Genomic DNA, 23037 nt, shown 5'->3' on the forward strand with positions numbered 1-23037 from the left:
CTGAGGACAGAGTGGGAACTTCTCGAGCTGGAGAGGAACTGTGTGGCCATTCGGTGGCCTCCTTGCTCACAGATGTCTGTACGGGGCAGAACTTGGTCTATGGAAATGTACTCCGATAGCAAAGTTGCTGGGCTGGAGATACGCAGCTCCTATCTCATTTCAAATGCTGTGGAGACTGCCAGTATTTTAACAAAACAAAGGAACAGGCAACAGGAAAGGATTGGCCTAGGCCAGTTCACTGATTTCACAACAAACCAGGAAGAGCCAGACTTAGGCTGAGGAGGTGTGGGGACTTGTGTGCCAGTCCCAGCAAGAACTTCTGCAGTGACGTCCACCAGGTAACAGCCTCTCAGAGCCCTGGCTCCTCAGCCACCCAGTACGACAACCTAAAATACATGCCCTACCTAGAAAAACAAGAGACTATAACGAATTACTTTAAAATGGTGGAAATGGGTATTTCTGGGTAGTTAGAATAAGGGTAGTTCTTACTTTCTCCCTTGTATATTTTTTTTAATTTCCCAAATTAGATAGCAAAGAACAAATCTTATAATGTTTTATGACCAACTTAGGTAAAATCTCCTGCAGGGGTCTTTCCGGACTGCGCAGCTGAGAGCCCCTCCCCTTGGCCCCGCCCATCAGGAACCATCAACATTGCAACCCAAAAGGCCTCTATATCCCCCCAAAGGGCCAATACAAAGCAGGAAGAGGAAGGGATGCAGACACCGCTTCACGAGTTAAACCAAAGCCAGCCACTTCCACCCAGTCTTACAGGTGCCAAACAAAGACACACAATGTTCTTGGGAAATAACATGACAGCCCTTCTGAAATTTGGGGATAATTAGCTTTTTCTACTGCATGTAGCCTGTGAGCCCTAGCTCTCTTAAGAAAATTAAAGTTGTAGAGAATACTAATTATATATATATAAATTTATTTTCTTCCCACCTCGATGACCTTCTGCTACCTTTGAAGGGAACGGGCAAACAGAAAGGCACCCCAAGCGTCAAGGTCGGGTAAGAGCTTCCCGCCAGCTGCGGCCGAGCAGACACACACCTCCCTGGCCCTTCTTCCCCACCACACGGTGAGTTAGAAACTTCTGCCCCAACCTTTGGAGAAACCATTTCCCTCCTCCAAAGACCTCCTTCCCTTGCCCCAGCTCTAGCAGAGGCCAGACTGGTGCAGCTGGCAGCACCAGAGACGACACACTCACCGTTGGACAGCCGCCTCGGGGGCCTGCAGGCAAGGCCCCGCACTCGCCTCTCCTCAGCGCCCGCTCCCGGACACGCTCTTACCACCAACGCCGCTTCTCTCCAAGGTGAAGCTCAGACACTGGCCAGGCCAGGGAGTCGGTGTCTCCACCACACATGCTGCAATATAATTTAGCCTCGAGCCCATGCATTTTAATCACAGCATTGATACAATTCATGAAGGACACCTGTGCTCACCTTGAGGCCTCTGAATATGTAGGTCTGTGGGAGCCAAAGGTACTGGGTTCTGGCCCACTACTGCCTTTTCGTGCTTTATGATGCTGAGCACATCTGACTGTGGGATGAGCTGTCGGGCCTAAGACCCTGAGGGCTTGACAGTCTGTGAGAAGCTCTCCCTGGAGCCAGGCCCCTCCACTCCCCCTCCTCTGACCCTGAACTCTAAACAAAAGGGCTTTCCTCAGGTCTGTCCTTCACCCTCCTATCCCTCCTTGGCCATACTTCTAACTGCCCAGGTGGGCTCCAGTGCCCCCCATTCTGTCACCTGCTCCCACCTTTCTCTAGCAGGCCCAACTCCCACCTGCCTGCTGGAGGTTTTTCTCGGATGTCCTATAAGCAACACAAACTCATCAAAAACTACTCCTCCTTTTCCCCGCAAAACCCACAGTTGATCCCTCCAGACGCCAGGCAACCTTGTCTTAACACTCCTGCTTTTTGACTTTGATGTTTAGTTACCAAGCTCCAATCAAGTCTCTCTCCTGATCCTACCCTTCAATGGCTGCTGCTACGTACAAATACCTTGCCCTGGCTTCAGGGTCCTCTATTATGTCAATCTCAGGGAGGCTCAAGGTCACACAGCCAGTGACAGGGCCCTTACGCCCAACCCCCTGCCTCACCACCTCAGTGGCTTCCCAGGGAGTGGGAGGTCGGTTAGCCACTGGCTTTGGAATATGCACAACACCTCCCTGGGCCATGACTTTGCCTCCTTTTCAGCCCCACCTGATAAAATCGTACCCATCTCTGGCCATTTTTCCTTTATTTCCAAAATGTTGTATAGAATGAGCTCATAATTTCACTCTAAATATTTTGTAAATACTTTGCAAGTGCCTTTATAATTCAAAATACAATTCATAAACAAAGACTTTTAAAACCCATCTTTCAAGGCTTGAATTGCTTCTTTATTCAGAAAGCTTTTTTTTATTCCCCAACTAAACATGATGTCTCCCCCAAACTCCTCCATTATGTCTGGGACCCTCACGTTGCCTCCCTCAGTTGTCTGAGATGTATCTTATAAATCAGGCTGCAAGTGTCTTGAGATCCGGGCTGTGTGAGAATCTTTGCACCCCCACCACAGGACACAAGGTTTCCCGACACGGAGGCTGTACTCTGTTAGTGTTATACCAAACTGAGAACTTTTACACTTTAGTGATTTCAATGACAAGCAATTTCAAAGGCCCTGTGGAGAGGATCAGAAGACCCCTGTCCTCAGCCACACCATGGGTGCGAGCACAGGAACCAGGTGGGCCCGAGAGGAGAATGGGATAGGGGAAAAGCTATTCTAGGCCCAGCAACCAGTTTGTCTCTGGGAACTTTCCCTCTGCTTCTGCTCTTTGAAATGTGTCTTTCTAGAAAGAAATGTTGGAGCCATAGCCACTGAGAGGTGGGAACACGATACAGAACAGGCCAGCGCAGTCTTGAAATGCTGTGGAGCCCACAAGGAAAGCCTTGGCCAGAACCTTGTGATTCTGCCACCATTTCTTAGCTGGCTGACCTTGGTTCAAGTCCCTCTTACTGGTCTGTTGCCTTGTCTGTAAAATGAAGACCAGGTAGGCCAAGGATCCCTTCCAGATCTTAGAGAGCAAAGCTATGCCCTCCCTCATCCCCCGTGTGTCCCAGCAACCCATCCACAGCACAGGAGCAGCAGCAATGGCAACGGGGCATGAGCATCCTCCAGTCTCACATTCGGCAAGCTTGGCAAATAGGTGCCAGAGATGTCTAAAGGGCCACTTCTCCTGCTGAATGAGAAGCAGATGCTCCTAAAGGAACATGGCCACAGGGAAGGTGAGGCATGGGAGGGCAGGCTGGACCTTCTACAGCCCCCAGGAGGCGGCAGCGCCGGCTGGTAGGGAAGCACAGTCAGAGCCCGCCTTCACCCCCTCTGAGCTCCGAGAGACAAACTGACAGAGCCCTCTCCAGCTGGCAGTGTGCAGCAGCCAGGCAGCCCTGTTCTCAATGGCCCTCGGCCTTTTGAGGAGGAGGAGGGGGGCTGTGGGAATTAGGAGGTAAGAGGCAGGCCCCCATGGATTACACCAATCACAGCACAGCAGCTGCTGCCCATTAGAACATTTATTTCTCGGAGAGAAAATAAGTTTGACAGTCATATTATAGTAGGTAAAATTAACTTTTGTATTCTTTACAAGCATAGATTTTTCTCTGTTTATTACCTCTCTTATACCATCTGTTATAAACAATTCTAGAAAGCAAATAAAGTCACTTTCTACAATAAATAGAGCATCATGTGCTTCACAGCAGACGCGACAGAGACACGTAGGCCCCATGCCACAGCAGGATCTGAGCCATTTCCCGTTCTAAAAGAGCATTTTAAAAAATGAGACTCAGAGAGAGACTGAAAGATTCAAAGAGATCGAAAAATGAGGAGAGAGATTAAGAAGAGAAAGTGTTGGGCAGGGGGAGAAAGATAGGTAGACATAGAGAGGGAGAAAGCCTCGAGATCTTACGACACAGGTTTAGACAAAGGTCACAGAGTCCACAGCTGACCACTACCTGGGGAGAGGGAAGCATTGGCTCCTTTAAATAAACCACGCCGTGTGGCCACACAATGGAGGGCTCCAATAATGGGAACTATAGGTTTGAATAATTTAGAACAGTATTTTACAATTATGTACACCGTGTCCTTCTCTAGCCATATGCTATATTGTGTTTTTATTGTTGTACAAAATCCAAAACCTCATCCTCTATGTTATAGTGTTTTGTTGGTTCCCTTTTAAACTCTGGCTCATGTCCCAAATGTATAACAAGTTGTGGTGGTTGGTTGGTTGTAATTTTAAAAAGTCGAGTGTGTAAAAATGGCAGTGATCTCCCCAGTGACTTTGTTTTGTCCAAAACTCCCCTACGAAAAATTTAAAACAATTAAAAAGAACATCAGGTTAAAAATCAACATGGCAATCAGTGGCCTGCAACCTGGCCCTGCAACTTTGGTGCTTAGGAGGTGAAAAGAAATGTCTAGAGAACAGACATTGAAGCCTCTGAAAGTTGTATTGGTTTGTCAGTCAGCATTCCCCATTCACAGTTTTTTTCCCTTCCATTTTTGCGAAGGTGAAAGTGGAGAAGGGGTTAAAGAGAAAGAGGGAAGGAGACAGAGGATTTGAAATAAAAGTGCTGCGGCTCCCCGGAGTGGGGAAGTGGGAGCAGCAGAGGCCGGGCGGGGCGGAGCACAGGCCAGGAAGATGTTTGGCAGCAGGTGCCACGCCATCCAGGTGGAAGAGAGTGAGATTTAAGACTGCAGTCGCAGAAAAAGCCCACGAGGAGAGGATGAGGGGGAAGGAGGCAGACCCAGCTGAAGGGCACGGCTCCACCCCGACCACCCTCAACATCCAGGTGGACAGATGGGACACCCCCACACCCAGCCGGGTCTGATGACAGAAGCCCTCGAGCAGCCTCGGCCCGCCTCGCGGCCACACAGGGAAGGGCAGCACAGCCCTGCCTCCATCCAGGGGGCATACTCGCAGAGCCGGGCCTCAGCTGTGTTGGCAGCAGAAGTGAAAAGGCATGTGTGGGGTATCCTGGGAGAGGGGTCGCCGTGTGGTGGGCTAGCCTCTGTCTGGGCCCTGAGGAGCCTGGCGGAGACACCCACCTGGCATAGCAGCTGGCCTCACGGGGAATGAGACGTTAAAGAAAAAGACCAGTTTGGTGAGGGTTTCTGTCAGTTTGGCACAAGAGAGAAAGAAAGAAAAGGAACGTGGGAAAGAGAGAGCTAGACTGGGCATGGATGCAGAAGGTGGGACAAGGAAGAGGTGTGAGAATGGGTGATGAGGGGGAGAGAGGGTGAGCTTGACGAGATTCCCCTCAGGACCCTGGCGTATCCACAGCATCTCTGGGATCAGTGTCAGAACCTCACCCGCCCTGAGGTGTAGTTAGTGGGAGTGGGATGAAGGGGGCCAGACAGCCCTTCAAGAAGGAGCCCAGGACTTGCCTTCTGGGCCACATCCATCTCCTTGGCTAGGCCTAAGCCCCACAGCTGTTTCTACTTCTAACTGGTTCTTCAGTGGAACATCCTCTGAGGGACCCTGGGTGGGAGTTTTTGGCACACAGCAGGCCCTCCAGGGGAACCATGCAATTGGTCACAACTGGGACCTTGCCCTTAGTGAGGACACAGCCCAGTCCCTGGCCTGCCATGAGAAGGGGAAGCTGCCGGCCATACATCTGGCTGGGGCAGAAGAGGCTTCTCTGTGCCCCATGGGAAGGAGACAGGGCAAGTAGACATAGGCCTGGCCTCACCCTCACAGGTAGCTAGAAGTGACAAAGGAGTGGGGCCCCCGGACTCGGCTCAGGTGGATCATCGCACGGTCATAGGCCACCTGCACTGACTTGCGGATGCTGGTCTTGCGGCCTTCCAGCATCTTGAGCTTGTCCACGGTGTCTTCCACACCCAGGGGCAGGACTTTGTCCCTTGGAAGCCACTGCCTGAAATGCAAGCACAGTAAGAGGCTGGACCATAGTGGGTCCCACAGGGGACTCCTCTGGGCTCACTTCCCCAGGACCAGCAAGGCTAGGGGGAGGGGACACCCCATGCAGGAGGCAACAAAGAACCTGGAGGTCAGGGCGGCAAGCAGGGTGTGCAGGGCTAGGGAAATGGCATGTGACCTATGCAGCTAGGTCCTTCCCTGGACTCCCACTTGGCTTGAAGGGTTGCCAAGGCCCATCAGCCAAGAGAAGCCTATCCGCTGCTCTGTAGGATCAAATGAGCCACCTGGGAGGGCTCTGAGCCTCGAGTTGCCTTGGGCAATTAGGGAGCTAGGGCTAGGAAGCAGAGCTGATGTCAAGATTGGTGAACTGATCTCTGGTGGGGCCTGCGCCCTCTGTGTTTGTTTAATTTTTTTAATAAATATTTTCTTATTTTTTTTCTTTTTCTTTTTTCAAGAGCAGGTGAGAGTACCCAGTGTGTTTTTAAAGTGTGGCTAAGAGCATAGCCTTCAGAGCCAGATCTCAGTTTGTATCCCAGTTCTGGCGATAGGGTCTTGGCTTTCTGAGCCTCAGCTTCCTCACCTGCAAAATGGATTGTGAGGGGATTAATGAAAGTTTAAACAGCATTAGATGAAATAATATATGTAAAGGCACTTACATAAGTATATGGAGTAAGCACTCAACAACTGGCAGCTATTATCATCATCATTTTTACTAGCTAGTTCGACTTCCTCATTTTATATAGAAGCAGAGGTGAAAGCACTCACCTGCTGGTGCTAAGAGAAACCTTCAGGCAGACATTCTCAAACTATGGCCCTTGGGCTACATGCAGGTGTTTTTGCCCGTTGTTCATATTTTTTTAAAACTATAGTCCGGCCCTCCAACGGTCTGAGGGACAGTGAACTGGCTGGCCCCCTGTTTAAAAAGTTTGAGGACCTGTGCTAGGGTGTTGCAAAGCCTGACCCGCCCGCAGGACTGAGACAGACTTCCCCACAGCTACTGGAGTGTTGGTAGCCAACAGACTCTCAGCTGAGCCCCTCTCCAGGAATCACCCTACACCAAGGAAGCTGCCTGGCCTAAGGTCACAGCCTTCCCTCCCCAGGGGCAGTGGCATTCAATGACTAGTTGGTGTAGAGGTACAAAGATATGGCCCCAATTCCCAATATCTCTATCAAGCCACCCAGCTCCACATCTCCCCAGAGAATGAGCTGAGGCCCCCAAGCCACCCAGCTCCACATCTCCCCAGAGAATGCGCTGAGGCCCCCGTTGCAAGTGCACTGCAGTTTAACTTTCTCCCCTGCCCAATGCTACACTCTTCACCCCCACAACTCCCCCCCTCACCCCCCGCCCGGCCCAGTAAGCCTCCTGACACAAATCTCCATCTCAGAGTGTTTCCCAGGGAATCTCATTTGCAACACCCCTCAATTACTATTAACACTATTAATCAGTGTTATGAGTAACGCTGTTACTATTAAATGGCAAGTGCAGGCCAGCTGCTGGCACATCATGCCTCCCTTTCATAGGTGGAGCCCAGGGTAACTGAGTTTATGGCCCCTCTGTGCCTCAAGAGCACAGCAGCACGGGCACAACCTCTTGGCATGCCTCCCCCACCCCGGCAGCAGCACCCTGGTGTGGGCACCCTGCAGCAGCAGCACCCACTCACCATGTACGCTTGTTGTCAAAGAAGAGGACAAGGAAGAGCTTCTCTCCAGCCTCTGCCTGTTTCTGCTCTCCCAGCTTCAGCACGTCCAGCGGGGGGACAGGGATGGGAACACCATTGTGCAGGAGGCCCTCCCGGGGCATCTTGGGATCGATGATCTGGAGGCAGAATGAAAGACCGGCACTCAGTAGGGGAGGACAGGGTGAGCTGGGTCCCCTGCCACAGGACAAACTGCCGAAACGCCCCATACCAAAGTCATGCAAGGGCTCAACCTTGCTCACAACCAAGTGATGAAGAGGCTGACCTCTTCCATGACCCCCAGGCAACCCAAAATGGAAATCTTGACTCTGTTTCCCCAGTTCATTGTCCTAATCTTCTGGCCCTGCCCAACCAGTCCTTCTGATGAGAGAACTTGCTCCACAAACTATCAGGCCCCAAAGCTGAAAAAGCAGTGGGAAGCCCAAGTGGGGAGTGTCAGGCCTGAGTGGGATTATCTTTGACATCCAGGCCAGATAGGCAAACCCCTTCCTCCCAATGTTCCTTAACAGAGAAGAGTGGAGGCCATGCTTTTCCTGTCAATTTCCCTAGGCACCATGGCTATGAAGGCAAGGCTGCCTCAGCAGGGCTGTCCCTTGAGTTCTATCTAATAGGATTCCTGGTTACCCACCACCATCATGAATACAATCCTTCTTGGTGTGTGGACCAGATACATTTTTGACACCCATGGTAAGATCAGAGAAGAAGCTCTGTGTGTGTATAGCTAGAAAACTGAGCTCAGAGGGTCAGTGGAGAAGGGGGAATGATGTGTTTGGAAACAAGGGTCATGGAAAGCATTAATCCTTGAGGCAGCAAGCTCCACAGGGCAGGGGCTAGGCCTGTCTTGTTCAGGTTTGTTTCTGGCATCCAGCCCTACCCTGCCTAGCTCAGAGCAGGTGCTCAGCAAAATGCCTGGCAGCACCAACACAACAATAACTCTCCAGGTCTGTGCAGCACTTTCAAAGTTTCTAAAGCTCCTAATTATTTACACATCATCTCATTTCAATCCTTTGCTGATGCTGAGAAGTCTGCTGACAGGCATTAGCAGACAGAAAAACACCAAGCATGGAAGGATGTACTGGTTGAAGCCATGCTGGGAATAAAACCAGATGCGTGGACAAGGCTTGGGTTCTGCTACCCACTGCCTCCCACACAGCTCCTGCTTCCAAGGCAGGTGCTAGCATTGCTGTGCACACAGGCCAGACAGACTTGGAAACTTACTTGAGGAAGCAGCCTTCTCCAGAGACAGAGCAATCTTAATTCCTATACCCTGTCCCAGCGGGCTCTTCATAATAAACTGCTCTCATTATTTACCTTTGGGTTTCTGCCAACATCCCTCTCAAGATAAGCAGCTGAAAGCAGGTGTTCTGGTTAGGAGTTTACTCTAAGGATGAACCACCTCTACCCCACCCGCCAGGTGTATAATATGATCAAAACTATCTCCAGCTTGTCTGTCCCTCCTGTGACTGAAGATAAAGGTCCTAATGAGAACCACCACACAATCCCTTCTACGCTTCCTTGATTACCAAATGAGACAGTGTGGCTACTCTAGTATTTCCTCTTGACTAAGACATGCTGGTTCCTGCCTTGGAACCTAGGGTGCTTGCAGAGGTGGATTGTGAACAATTTCCCCCGAGGCAAAAGCAAGGTGGGTAAGTCTGCCATTTAAAGAGAGCTTTTGTGTCCCAAAATAATACATAATGGTCCATTCACTCAATGAATGCTCTGCAGATGTAAAACAACATGGCAATAAAGCTTGTGATAAAATTTAACATATTATCTATTAATAATTAATGTGTACATACACTATTATTACAACTGTAATAGGTAAATAAATAGAAGGAAGGATAGAAAATACTTGGAGTCAACGTGGTAGAATGATGAGGGGTTTTTTCTCTATTTTTTCAAAACTCTTATAATGCGGTACATTAGTTTTATAAAAACACAGGCAAAAACATTTGTTTAAAAGAGCCCCCCAAAAGATTAAAAATTGTATATTTACTATGGATCCAAATGCATATTGAAATATGCATAGGAAAAAGACTAGGAGAACATACACCAAAATAATAACAAAGGTTGTGTTGGGGTGGCTGAAGTTCTTTAATCATAGGAGAAAATGTATGATTAAGAAGATAATTGGAAAAAAAAAAAGACTAGTTTTAGATTGGCTTTTTTGCAATGTGAGGTCTGGGGGGAAAAAAAAACAAATCTACACAGCTTAACCACTTCTTTAATGACTAAGTTGGGGGGCCCTGCAGTTTCACTGCTGGCAGGGCAGAGCCTTGTGAAGTAAGGCAGTCCCAGGCCCAAGCTCTTGAGCTACTGGATCACACTTGCCTTTGGCTAAGGAGGGAATTAGGTAGGCAACATGGGTTCTAATGTGGCTCCAGCAGATTGTATAACTTCTTTGAGCTAGTTTCCTTATCCGTCAAAACAGGATCAGAATCCCTGCCCTCTTTATCTTAAGAGGCTGCTGTCAGATATGAAAGGGCTGGGAGAAGCCCACAGCCCTCCCTATAAGCATGTTAGAGCCCTGTATGCATATAAGAAGCCTGGCTACAGATCCTCCAGGAACTTTTTCAAAAAATATTCATGCCTGGGTTTGGCTTCAGAGAGTCTAATTTGGTAGTGCTGGGGTGGAGCTGATTCATTATCTGGATTGTTTAAAAAATTACCCCTGATGACTCTTACATGCCCCGAAAAGTTAGTATTAGTGGAATCTTCAAGAGCCAGGTGGACATTACCTCCCCAACCAAGAAAGAACTCTAAGAACTAACAATCAAGGTGGTAAAAATGAAATTTTAAACTATTGCTACTGTGGAAGAAATGGAAATTTTAGCTACTGCTAGTGGGAGTATAAACTGAAACTAACTTTCCAGCAACTTTTATCAGAATTCTGTATAGAATTTGCCCCAAGAAGGCACTCCTAAGAATTCACTGTAAAGAAATAATCATGGATGTGCACAAAGGTAAAGCTATAATGATGTTTATTGCCAACTGTTTATCATAGTGAAAAATTCAAAACAATGTAAATGACCAACTAGGGAATGATTAAAATATGGGACGGACATGCATACAACTGAAGACAATACAATCATTAAAAGTGATGTTGATGAAGAATGTTGAATGGCATAAGACATGCATGTTCATGGTATACTGTTATGTGACAGGGAGGTTAAAAATAGTATGGTCTCGCATATATGCATATTTATGAATTAAAAAAAAAAAGGCTGAGTGGATATACACCAAGTTATCCCTGAATAGATAGGACTATGGATGATCTTGAACTCAGTGGCTCAGAACATGGGTTTTGACATCACACATTTTGAGCCCTGGGCTCAAATTCCAACCCTGTTACTTATTAGCTGGATGACCATGGGTACAGATCCTCAGTTTTCTTTACTACAAAATGGAATGACCATACCTTCCTCAGTATTTCAAGGATTCAGCATGACACACGTTTAATAAACATGTAAGCATTATTAATAGCTTTTCAAATTCTCTATAAATAGGCACATGTTACTTTTAAGCATAAACAAATAAATGCTATTAAAGAACTAAAAACCCTAGTCTCTGTCTACATAGTTTTAGCCTATTTTAAGTGCCCCAAGCTGGGAGCCTTACTGGTTGACCCACTCAGGCTGGGGTTAAAAAAAGCCCCCCTCCCTTCTGCAGCTAAAGGCACCCTGACTCCTACTGCACTCTGCTGGCTTAATCCAATCAGATAAGCCCCTAAGGCAAGGCAGGGGCCAGAACCACACAGGAAAGGGTGTAGGTTGGAAGGTGGCGTCTGGGGCAGACTCACCAAGGCAGGGTAGGAAGGGTAGCCTCGGCACTTGGCCCACACCAGCTCCAGGGGCTCCAGGTCTCCGCGGTCTTCAAAGGGCATCAGGAGGCTTCTGCCTGGGGGTGGGGGAGGGGAGGAGACAGTGCCCGAAGGGGACTTGGAATGATGCCCAGAAGGCCTGCCTGTGGCTTCCAATTGACTGGGGCAGCCCAAGAATTAGTCAGCAACATCCCCTCCACCCTTCCTTTTCCCTGCCCTTTCCTTAGAAGTTCTTAGACTGGATCAGAGGTCAGCAAACTAGTTCTGTAAAGAGCCAAATAGTAAATAAACATTTTAGGTTTTGTGGGTCACAAGGTCTCTGTTAAAACTACTCAACTCTACTACTGTGGCATGAAAGCAGGCAATCTATAAATGAATGAGCATGGCTGTGTCCCAATAAAATTTTATTTTTGGACACTGAAACTTGAATTTCATATAATTTTCACTTGTTATAAAATATCATTCTTCTTTTGATTTTCTTTTCAATCATTTAATAATGTAAAAACTATTCTTGGCTCAGGAGCCATACAAAAACAGGCAGCAAGCCATAGTTTACCGACCTCTGAACTAGAATCCTAAGATGGCTTTCCCTGGAAAAATGTAACTGCTTCATCCCCAGGGTCTCAGGGAGAAGGGCCATAAATCAGCCTGGACAATGTCACATACTGCTCTCTGGGCCTCCTTGAATGGAGAGTCCTCATGATGGAGGCTTCATGCAAAAAGATGCTTGGGAAGGACATCCTAGTAAAATCACTTGCTAAAGGAGTTCTTTTCTGACAGGGTCACACATGGCCATCCAAGTCACCTGAATGCACAGCACTCAGCAGAGCCAAACAGGTCTGCAAGTTCTTCACATGCCTACTTCTGTCAGAACCTCATATTGGGTGTCCCCCAGGGCAGGCACATCTCTTCATCTTACTGTGTTCTGTACCCGATACATTAGCTCATGTGCATGGGTGCTTCACAGATGCTTCTGAACACACAGAGGAACCTCTTTCCCTCTCTACATCTATAAACTGTAGTGGGTAGGTAACCACACTCAACCAAGGGAAAAGTCCAAATCTAATAGACAGGAAATTATATTTCTAAGGAAACATTACCACCCTCACTTATAGTTTTTAAAAAATATACTAAAATAATAATGAGGTACTGTTTTGTACTTAGTGAGGCAATAGCAATAACTATAAAAAGATAAAATCCAATACTAAAGAGGTAGGCTGAGGGGAAACTGCTGCAATCATACACTGCTGATGAGACTGCAGACCAGTCCAATCCTTTTGGAACATAATTTTGCAGGATGTCTCAAAAGCCATTAAAAAAAAGTATGAACCACCTGCTCCAGTAAAATCCTTCCTTGGGAATTTACTCTAGGAAAAATAACTTTGAAAATGAATAAAAGGATTTTGGATAAAAATATGGGTTCACTACATTACATATAATGTTAAAAGTTGGAAACAACCAAATGTCTAACAACAGAGTGGTTAAGTAAATTATAATACATTTGTTCCAATAATATGAGATATATAAAGATTATGTGTCAATATGAAAAAAGTATAAAATAACATTGAAAAAAGTAGAATATAAAAGTGCATGTGTTTTGGATTAGCACTTTGTTAAAAATGTGCCTAAAATAAACAGAAGGCAACACAGAGAAATGAAGACAATCGTGTTATGATGATGGAACTATGGGAGGTCAATTTCCTTTTTAAATTTCCTTTGGCATCATTTTATTAAGTATGTGGTTTTTAAAGTAAGTATAAAACGTCACCACTAGAAGCACAAAGAGTGCCAATATACTCCTGTTTTTGTGCTGGATGCTGTACAAATTTATCTAAACATGAGCCCTGTCTTCTAGGTGTTAACAGTCACAGAAAGTAATGAAACACTCAGGCATGCATCATCAACACACACACAAGAAAGAAACTGATGCTAAGGGAGAATAAAGCAGTTGGGAAAAGGAAAGAGGGGAAGAGAAGCCCTGCAGCCTGTGTGTTAGATGAAAACTTCAAAGACAAGGCATCCAGAGAGTGCACATCCCTCCACTATACGGCTGGACAGAAAACAGCCTGCTCTGCATCTGCTCCACCAGAGCACCACCCCCAGCCTCTCTTCTTGGCCCTGCCCTTCCCTTTATTCTCTTGGTCCAGGGAGACAAAACCCATAAAACTACAGGGTTATGTGTGAGATTCAGTGATACAGGCCATCACTGAAGGAGTGCAGACAAGCAATATCCATCAAAATTACAAATGCACACTTCCTTCACTTCAGCAATCCCACTTCTATAGATATACTCTCCATGGATATGAAATGATCTATGCACAAGATTGCTCACTGCAACACTAATTATGATTATGATAACAAATAAGTGAAAACAATCTAAATGTCCATCTTTCGAGGGCTGGCTAAGCAAATGATGGCACTCCTATACAACTGTACACTAGGCAGCCAATAAGCAGCACAGAAAGATCTCCAAGATAAATTATTAACTGTAAAAAAGGAATGGTTTAGAGGAACATGTATATATTAGGCTTCTCTACTCTCTCTTAAATATACATGCAAATTTTGGTTTGTGTATATATATATATACATGGATTACCTTGAAAAGACACAAAAGAAATTGCTAACAGTGGATATTTGATGGAGGGGAGTGCTGGCTTTTATTATAAACCCTTTTGTACATTTTTTATTTTTATTACCATGGGCATGCATTACCTATCCAAGTATAAGATGAATTAAAAAAATAAAGAAAAAGAACATGAATGACCTGGGAGTGAGGGCCATCTCCCTGCCCAGGGCCGGATGGTTTATGTGAGCTCAGAGACGGGCTGCCGAGTTCTGAGCCCTAGCAGTGCAGCAGCCAGAAGAGCTGGCTCCTCAGAAGGCCTTCCCCTGCCCCTGCCCCCAGCCCAGCTCTGCCTGAACACTTTCTCCTCACCTGAGCCATTGTAGTCAGAGTCTCCATTCACACCTTCCAAGAAGGGCACTCGAGACAGGGCTGGCTTCCCACGGCTGCGTTTGGGGGGCGTCATACCACTGCATACAGAGCAGGTAGAAGGGGTGAAATGAACAACTTCGATGACTAACACATCCACTCCCCCTCTCCCATCTCTGACAGGAGTGGAGCTGTAAAAATCCTTCAGGAAGGATGGTTTCTCACCTTCTCCTAAAAACTCACACTAATCCATGACATGCTTTTGACTGAAAAGTTCCCACAAGGCTTTGAGGAACCATTTCATCCACATGGAAGGACTGAACTTGGATGGAGATGCCTGCTCCCCTGCCCAGGGAACTTAGATTTCATCCAAAGGAAAGGTTATCCCCATCACTTGTCATGCTTCCAGAATCTAAGCAGCCTTGCCATGAGGAGGGGCCATCTCACATGAGCCCAGAATTCTTTACTCTGTGGTTCACAATGCTTCTTCTTCAGAAACGCACTTATATTTGAGATACAAAAATTTGCCTCTTTCCTAAATTTTCTACAATGGACATGTCATACTTCCTTAATTAGAAAAGACATTTTTAAATTGGAAAAAAAATCCACTTCTCACAAATGGTTTATGTGTGAAGTTTTTCTTAGAGAGAAATGGATTTTTTTAACTAAAAAGTAGACCAATTTTTTTTTAACATGGCTATTGCAAAGAGGTAAAATATATATTAGACAAAGAAAAAGACGAGAAAGTAATATCTGAAAATGAGAATAGCCATTCCAGAGCAACGGTATAACTGAGGCCCAACCAGGCATCAGTATTTTTAAAGAGCTCCCTGTGTAATTCTAATGTATAACCACAATTGTGAGCTTTGGGGCAAAAATGACGTAGCTAGGGCTTTTTTCTATCCAAACTTTTAAAAGTAATACTGCTAGCTAATTTTTTTCAACTAATACAAGTACTTAAAATACAGGTCAACAATCTGGAAAAAAGTAGACATGCTTAAGAAACCCATGGTGGACTAATAGCAACCAGGGGTAGGACTGGCTGGACAGGTACTCCTGTAACAGGTACTCCTGTTTCACTCAGTCAGAACTGACTTTATCATGATCTTATACTAAGGAAACTTTGCTTAACCAAAACCCAATGAATCATATTCCTACAGTAACCAGTAGTTAGGTTGGGAGTTTTTCCTTGCTAATCAAAATTAGGACCTGTTTGGAAAAAAACAAAAATACCCAGTTCACGTTTAGGATTCAGTTCCCACTCACCCAATAAGAATCTGTCAACAGGATTAGAGATTCTGAGGCCTTATACAAATGCAAGGTGCTAGTAATTTTGTTAGGAAAGCTTCTCAAAATTCACATCATGAGTCTGGGTAGACATCATCAAATCCAACAGAAGAGAGCATGAAAAGTGGTTAAGAGGTTAACACTATCTGGGTTCAAAACCCAGCTCTTTTCATTAGTACTCTGTCCTTGAACAAAGTATTTAACCACTCTGAGGCTTTTGTTTCCCATGTGTTTGTCAGGATTAATGAATGAATAACCATAAAATAATCAGTACAGCATATACCAACATTCAATAAATGGTAGTTGCAGTTATTATCTTACAAGGGGCAGTAAATTTTAATGTCTTACTCAAAGTATTACAAACTACTAAAGTTGTACTATGGAATGATGAGTTCTGACAAGGATGAGCTCAATAAAGGATGCAACATCAAAACTAGGTCTGTGTGTTCCTGATACATAGAAAAAAGCATAACTGAGTCAATTATGGCCTGCATTTCGGCTCTCTCTCCAGGCCTAAGCAGACAACCCAATCTATAATTATCTTGTTTACTCGTTTAATATCCATCTCCCCTTCTAGAAAATAAGCTCCATGAGAACTGACACCTTAGTGCTTAGAACAGGGCCTGACATACAGTAGGTATCCAATTATCAATAGCTGAATGAGGAATGACCTCTAGAAAGAGGGTACAGCCCCAATCTGTCCAGAAAATCATCAGAAAAGATGAACCAAGGGGTGGGTAAGGAAGGGGGTGGGGGGATGGATTAGTGATCAGTTCTTTCCAGGTTATTTCTAATTCTGGGATTGTATGATTCCAATCTAACAAATACGATCTTCCTTTATGTACTTACCACCACCACAGTGTAGGGGAAAAAAGAAAGAAAAATGAAAAAATCCTGCAGTTAGAGAACCTGAATTTCCTATTTTAAATCCCGAAATTCCAGAGAATCACTGAGTCAAAGAGGAAATGCCTTCCAAGGGCACTATTACTACATGGAGCAAGGGCCCTAGAGAAATCCATGATGGACTGAAATTTTGCAAAAAGGCAAAGCACAGACTGGCTGGCTTGCTTCTTGTGGCTCACAGCTGGGTAGAGTGCCCCTCATAGATGGAGAGACCAACACATCTTCCACCTTTAGTCAAGGGCCAGTCACAGAGACAGACTGATGACCCCACTCCTATCCCAATCCCGGTGAACTGGGCTTCCACGTACCTTATCTTTGAAGAGCCAGGAACTCCAACCTGGGACCAGGCTAGAAGCACCTTTTAAGATTTTGAAATCTTTCTCTTCCCTATGCCTGGTAACTGTGTTTTCTCCCTTTTACTTCCCCTATATCTCTGGAGGCTACAATAGGGAGGGAAAAAGCTAGGGCAACTGAGGTTTCATGGGGACATCCCAAAGAAATCACAACAGGGAACCAGTTTAGAGCTGAGGAGTGGCTAGGTGCCTCCATAGCCCCACCAGGAGCCCAGCAGCCCAGGTAGAATGAGTACCTAACATCACACACACCCAGTATGTCTTGGAAGCACTTCAAGCACAGACATGCAGTCTTTTGGTGGTGCCCTGGGACCTTTCCTTCCCTACTCTACATCTAGGATCCATTCAGCAGCTGTGTGATGGGGCCATGACTTCAGACTTCAAAAGGACAAGTCATTTTCCCCTGTAGCACTGAGGGTTTCTCATTTCCAAGAGTCCCACTCTCCTTGGTGTCTTACAGAACACAAAACATAGAGGACTGGCTCACTAAACTGGATTTGGAAGAAACTTTGAGATTCTGGTCTCAGAAATCCTCCCTTCAGGCAAAAGAAACCCATCCCTTTTCAGCTCAAGGATGGTAAAATAGCTGGAACCTTTGACTAAAAACGATTCCAAATTTCCTACCTGTTCATTTCTTATTCCCATACCATACCTCTAAAGAGGCCATTGCTACGATGCCCCAAAAGGCAAAGGACAAAACAAGCTGAATTATGTAAGCATGTATGTGTGGGCAGTGTGAGGGTGACAGAAAGGCACTGGCTCAAATGTAAATTTCAGTGGACAATAGGAGATTCAGCTCTCCCCACCCTCTAGAGCCCAAATGCAGCCCCACAAACCCCATACACATCAGCACCACGCCTCTTCTCTTAGATCAGACCTGAGAGTCAAGGGTCACCTCATTTCCTAGGAGCTCCCAGAGTTACAGACCAGAGGCCTCCAGAAATAGCAGGGGTGGGGGAAGAAACCAAGATAAGCAGAAGGTTCATTCTCTCCCTGAATAGAGAATAAAAGGAGAGGTCATACAGGGGCTGACAAAGCCCTAGGGACACCAGAAGCAGTGTTCGGGTGCTCTGTGTAGCCTTTGGTCAAATTAAAGCCATGAATACTTTCAAAAAAAAAAAAAAAGCCCTAGGGACAAGTATTCTTACCTGCAAGCTTCAAATGCCAGTCCACCACTGAGACCCAAACTACATTCGGAGTCAGATCCGCTTTCAGTGTGTTTTCCAAAGCCGTTGGTCATGCCTGTCGAGGACACACAGAGTGAGCCTGAGCATGGAAGCCCCCTCTTCCCTGACACGTGCTACAGCACAAGGCAGCTGCCTCCGGGCGGGTAGGGGGAGAGCTCAGTGAGGAGGAATACAGAGGATGGCTGCTCCTTCTCCTGTGAGAGTCTTGGATGAGAGATAACCTGATAAAGACAACGGTTTAGGAGGAAATACTGTTGGCTGAGGCAAGGAACAGACACTATTTTCCTTCCCATCCTTCGGCTCTTACTTTAAGGAAAACAGCACACAGAGCTCACTTTGCTATTCTCATTTGGCTACAAAGGAACATAACTAAGACTTCCCTACTCTGGCTGGCTCACAAGTCCCTGGATCTGCTTCTAATTTCAGACCTCAAATATCAGGGAGTCTTCTCTGCTTCTAGAGCAGCCCACCCATCTTGCCTCTTCAGATAAACACACACACACACACACACACACACACACACACACCCCTTATCCATCACACAGCTGGCAACAGCTACCTTCATTCTTTGGGGATGGTGTGAGGAGAGGCTGGGGAAGGATAAGGATTCTTTGTCAACCACACCCTGAGACATCTAGCAGGGCTAGTCAGAGTTGAGGATGGAGGCTCTCTTTGGAAGAACTAAAGCAGCCCAGACGTTCCTGGAATGGGCAGTCAGAACCCCGAGAAGAAGGTTCCTTTTCCTCTTCTTTGAGGTCTCTTGGTCTCTCTTTTTGTGTAGGTTAATACCTTCTCTATCTTTTTCTCTTTTAGAGACAGGATCTCAACTCTGTCACTCAGGCTTGAGTACAGTGGTATGATCATAGCTCACTGCAGCCTCAAACTCTTGGGGTCAGGAGATTCTCTCACTTCAGTCTCCTTAGTAACTAGGACTATAGGCACCCATCACCACGCCCACCTAATTTTTAATATTTTTCGTAGAGATGGGGTCTCACTATGTTGCCCAGGCTGTTCTTGAACTCTTGGCCTCGAGTAATCCTCCTACCTTGGCCTCCCAAAGTGATGGCTGGGATTATAGGCGTGAGCCACCGCACCCAGCCAGATAATATCTTTTTACTTATGGAGGATGCTGTTTAGTATGAATGAGAGGTCACTTTACAGCAAGGAGTCCTTCAGAGACAAATGAAGACTGGTCATCCCAGGGACACGATGTTGCTGTGAAGGCTACCACTCTCCTATCCAATTTCTTTCTTTTTTTGACTCATCCCCCAGGGTAGAGTGCAATGGCATCATCACAGCTCACCACGACCTCAAACACCTGGGCTCAAGCAATCTTACTGCCTCAGCCTCCCCAGTAGCTGGGACTGCAGCTGTGCACCACCACACCCAGCTAATTTTTTCTATTTTTGGTAGAGATGGCATCCTGCTCTTGCTCAGGCTGATCTTGAACTCCTGACCTCAAGCAATCCTCCAGCCTCGGCCTCCCAGAGTGCTAGGATTGTAGGCGTGAGCCACCATGCCTGGCCTATCTACCCAATTTCTAATCACACTCAAGTTCTACAGCTCTGGCAGCTGAGCCAAGAGGGGTAAGAGATGGGCCAGACACCTGATTTGAGAGCTGTAAGTTACAGACACCTTGGCCAGAACTATTGAGGCAAGTCACACCTGTAAAAGCAGGTGTCTGAGCCAAGATGTCTATACTCTGACCTGATTCTGCCTCTAATATCATGACCTCAATTTAAATCACTGACGCCAGCTGTGTGTGTCTCTCAGGTGCCTCATCTATTGAGGATCAACACCTGTTTTTGAGAGTCAACTAGTGTTGTATAGAAGTATTCCTGGGTGCCAAGCAGCTGAGATGGTAGGGGAGGACCAGATTCTAGCAGTATCCCCAAGTAGCTGGCCTTCTCAGGCTGGATGGGCCTGATGTCCATCCCAATAGGAGAATCTTTCACTTTTAGTGCACAGTGTTCTCGGTGCTGTGTGGCCAAGCCTAATACAGCTAAGAGAATGGCAATAATAACTGCTACCATCTACTGCTATATGCAAAGTGTTTTATATAGGTTATTTCCAATGCTTAGAGCCTTGCAAGGTAAATATCAGAAGCCACATATTAGAAGTAATGGAACAGGCTCACAGAGGTTAATTCATTTTCCCTAGGTTACACAGCTGGGAAGAAGTCTGGGGATTAGCATTCAGGGATGCCCAAATCTAGGCTTCAAGCTCTTGTCTCTATATACCAACCTATTTGTACTAACATAGGAAAGCTTGGGCCAGATGGGATGGGAAGGTGTTATTGAAACAAAATGTTAGGCAGCAAGAGAAAAAGCAGAGAAAAGCAAGTACTGGCCATACAGTCTAAAGCCACCACATAAAAAGACATGACGGACACAAGGAGCAAAAGCAAAGAGCAGCTCCTCCGTGCCAAGCAAGCCAGCCTTCCCTATCCCACCTAAGACCTAACTACTGTGCCTGGCATTCAAGGCCCTCCATGTCCATGCCCACCTCACCTACAGTCTTGGTTCCAGATGCTCCGTGAAGCCGTTCTCCAACTTGTCCCTCACAGACTCTGTCCTCCTCCTTTCCTTGTTTCTACACACCCAGGCATGAGCCTGTCACCCCAACTACTCCTTTCCATTCTGCCCTCATCCCTTAGGGCCAGCTCAGGTACCACCTCCTCAGGAAGCCTCCCAACTCCTTCAGCTCTTATTCCCTGACATCTCTAGCAGTGCTACCTTTCACCTGACATATAACCACATACTGTTCAGACCCGTGACTTCTCTGCACCTTGGCAGACCACTTCACTTCCCCATTGGACTGTGAACTCTTTCAGGGCCAAAAGTGAGTCTGACTTATTTCCCCTTGCCCCACTAGTAACCAACTCATGCTGGACATGTATTAAGAACTCTTTAGTGATTTGGCCCCCATTACCTACCTCTGGAACCTCACCTCCATTCCCCTCTGCTGCAGCCACACTGATTCCCTCACCGTTCTCAGACATGCAGGCATGTTCCCACCTCCAAGGCCTATGTGCTTACTAGTGTATCAAAAAGATACACAAGATACACTAGAATGATCTTCTCCTAGATGTACAAATACTCCATGCCTTTAGCTCTTTCAGATCTTAACTCAAATATCAACTCCTCAGAAGACCTCCCTGGCCAGTGTAATACCACCCCAACATTCTCTATCCCCTTTCCCTGCTGAGTTTTTCTCCAAAGAAAATTATATCTTGCAAATTATCCAAGATATTTGGATAATATTACTTATTTGCTTTTAGTCTATCTCCCCTACAAGAATGGAGAACAGTGGCTGATATAAATATTTGATGAATGCACTTAATTGAAGGTAGGAATCATTTTACCTTAGACAACTTTGTATCCCCCTCAGGGCCAAAGACAGCCTCAGACACAAAGGGCCACAACCTCTGGCCCTCTAAAAATATTTGCTCAAAGCCTGTTGCCCCAGATCACTACTCATGTGCCAGGCCCAACAATGAACCATGGAGTGCTCGATGCTACTACTGGCATCTACAGAGCCCATTAGGGAGATGGCCAACTGGGGAAGGTGCTGGCTGGCAAGGCAAAGCAGGAAAGCAGGTGAGAAGTAGCGACAGAAGTCACAGGCAGCATCACCTGTCTCTTCCTCCTGCTGGGGGGACCTCTCCCCTTCACTCTCACTACAGCTCCTGCTCCTTGGCCGCTTCCGAGAGTGGTGCTCATCCTCGATGCTGGCTGAAGAGGCAGGAGAGCCTGCCAAACCATGGTCCTCACCATTCTCCAGGGACCTGTCTGGGCTCCTCTGTGGCTTAACCCCATTCTTGGCCTTCTTGAAGAGGACTGATGTGCGGCGGCCCACACCACTAAGTGGGGCACCAGCAGGGGTGTCAGGGGCTGTGAGGGATAGTCTATTAATGCCATTGTCACCAAGCAGGTGTTGCAAGGGCTCACTCCCTAGCTGCAGAGGTGATTTTTCCAAGAGCTCATCTTCTTCCACCTTTCTGGGCTTTAGTAATCGGCTTGGAGGTTTGCTATCATTGATGGGTTTCAGAGTTGGGGGATCCGGGGGAGATTCTTGCTCAGACAATGAAGGTGCAGGCCCAGTGGGCTCCAGGGTTGGTGGAGGAGGCAGTTTAGAGTCATCTGTTAGAAAAAAAGAGAACCTGCTTGAACATTTTAGAAAAAGTCTGCCCCTACAAGTCAGATACTGACTCTGATAACCAAGGACCAAAAGCACAGGCTATTATGAGGCTTGAGATGTATCCCAGGTCTTAGACTTGAGGCAAAAAGAAAGAAGGAATAAGTTTTACCTCTACTAGTAGTTTGCAACCCTGCCTATTTATTAGCTAGGAAGTTACTTAAAAATTCCAATGCCGAAGCCCCAACCCAGACCAATTGAAACCAAAGATACGGTATCTAAAAAAAAGAAAAAGCTTACTAGGTGAGTCTAATGAAATAAGGGTTGGTTGCAAACCATTGCTCTACATCCAAGAAAGCCATTCAATAGTTATGTTAAGTCTCGGTTTGGGAGACCAGGGGTCTATAATTCTCACTGGATTCAAGTATTTTCTCACCTGTCAATCTATTTTGTTTCACATCACCCAGGTGAGAGCAAGTACAGCAGGTAAAAAGAGTAACTTTACAGATGCAGAAAACTGAGACCAAGTAAATTAAATCAGTGATTCCCAAACATGTCTGCTCACCTACCACCAGGAAACTTAAAAATTGAGACTTCTAAGCCACAGCCCAGACCTCCCTACCTGAATCTCTGGGGAAGTAAGGCTGAGAATTTTTTTTTAATCCTCTAGTAATGCTGTTCCAGCTGGTTGGTCCACTGGGCACGACTGTACTGCCAGAGCCCAGGAGTAGAGATACAAGTGGCATGCTAACTGCCACATGAGGAGTCAACAAGAGTCACAATGGACACAGAGCCCTGTAATGCCAATGT

General features: G+C 46.3%; 1 protein-coding gene across 2 annotated transcripts in view; it reads right to left on the bottom strand.

Moving 5' to 3' along the window:
* Window positions 1–2358: 2358 nt before the first annotated feature.
* BRPF3 (bromodomain and PHD finger containing 3) overlaps window positions 2359–23037 on the bottom strand; it is a 37272-nt gene continuing 16593 nt past the window's right edge. Inside the window, exons 8-13 of one of the 2 annotated variants that reach the window (XM_012746887.2) lie at window positions 21726–22232; window positions 18052–18145; window positions 14364–14461; window positions 11408–11505; window positions 7570–7724; window positions 2359–5906 (exon numbers count right to left, since the gene is read on the bottom strand). In XM_012746887.2, coding sequence (XP_012602341.2) covers window positions 5723–5906; window positions 7570–7724; window positions 11408–11505; window positions 14364–14461; window positions 18052–18145; window positions 21726–22232 — 1136 coding nt within the window. In that variant the 3' untranslated portion in view covers window positions 2359–5722. The remainder of the gene's footprint in view (window positions 5907–7569; window positions 7725–11407; window positions 11506–14363; window positions 14462–18051; window positions 18146–21725; window positions 22233–23037) is intronic. The other variant, XM_012746892.2, reaches the window with a different exon arrangement.

The sequence above is a fragment of the Microcebus murinus genome, chromosome 5 (genome assembly GCF_040939455.1).
Source record: "Microcebus murinus isolate Inina chromosome 5, M.murinus_Inina_mat1.0, whole genome shotgun sequence".
NCBI classification, from domain to species: domain Eukaryota; kingdom Metazoa; phylum Chordata; class Mammalia; order Primates; family Cheirogaleidae; genus Microcebus; species Microcebus murinus.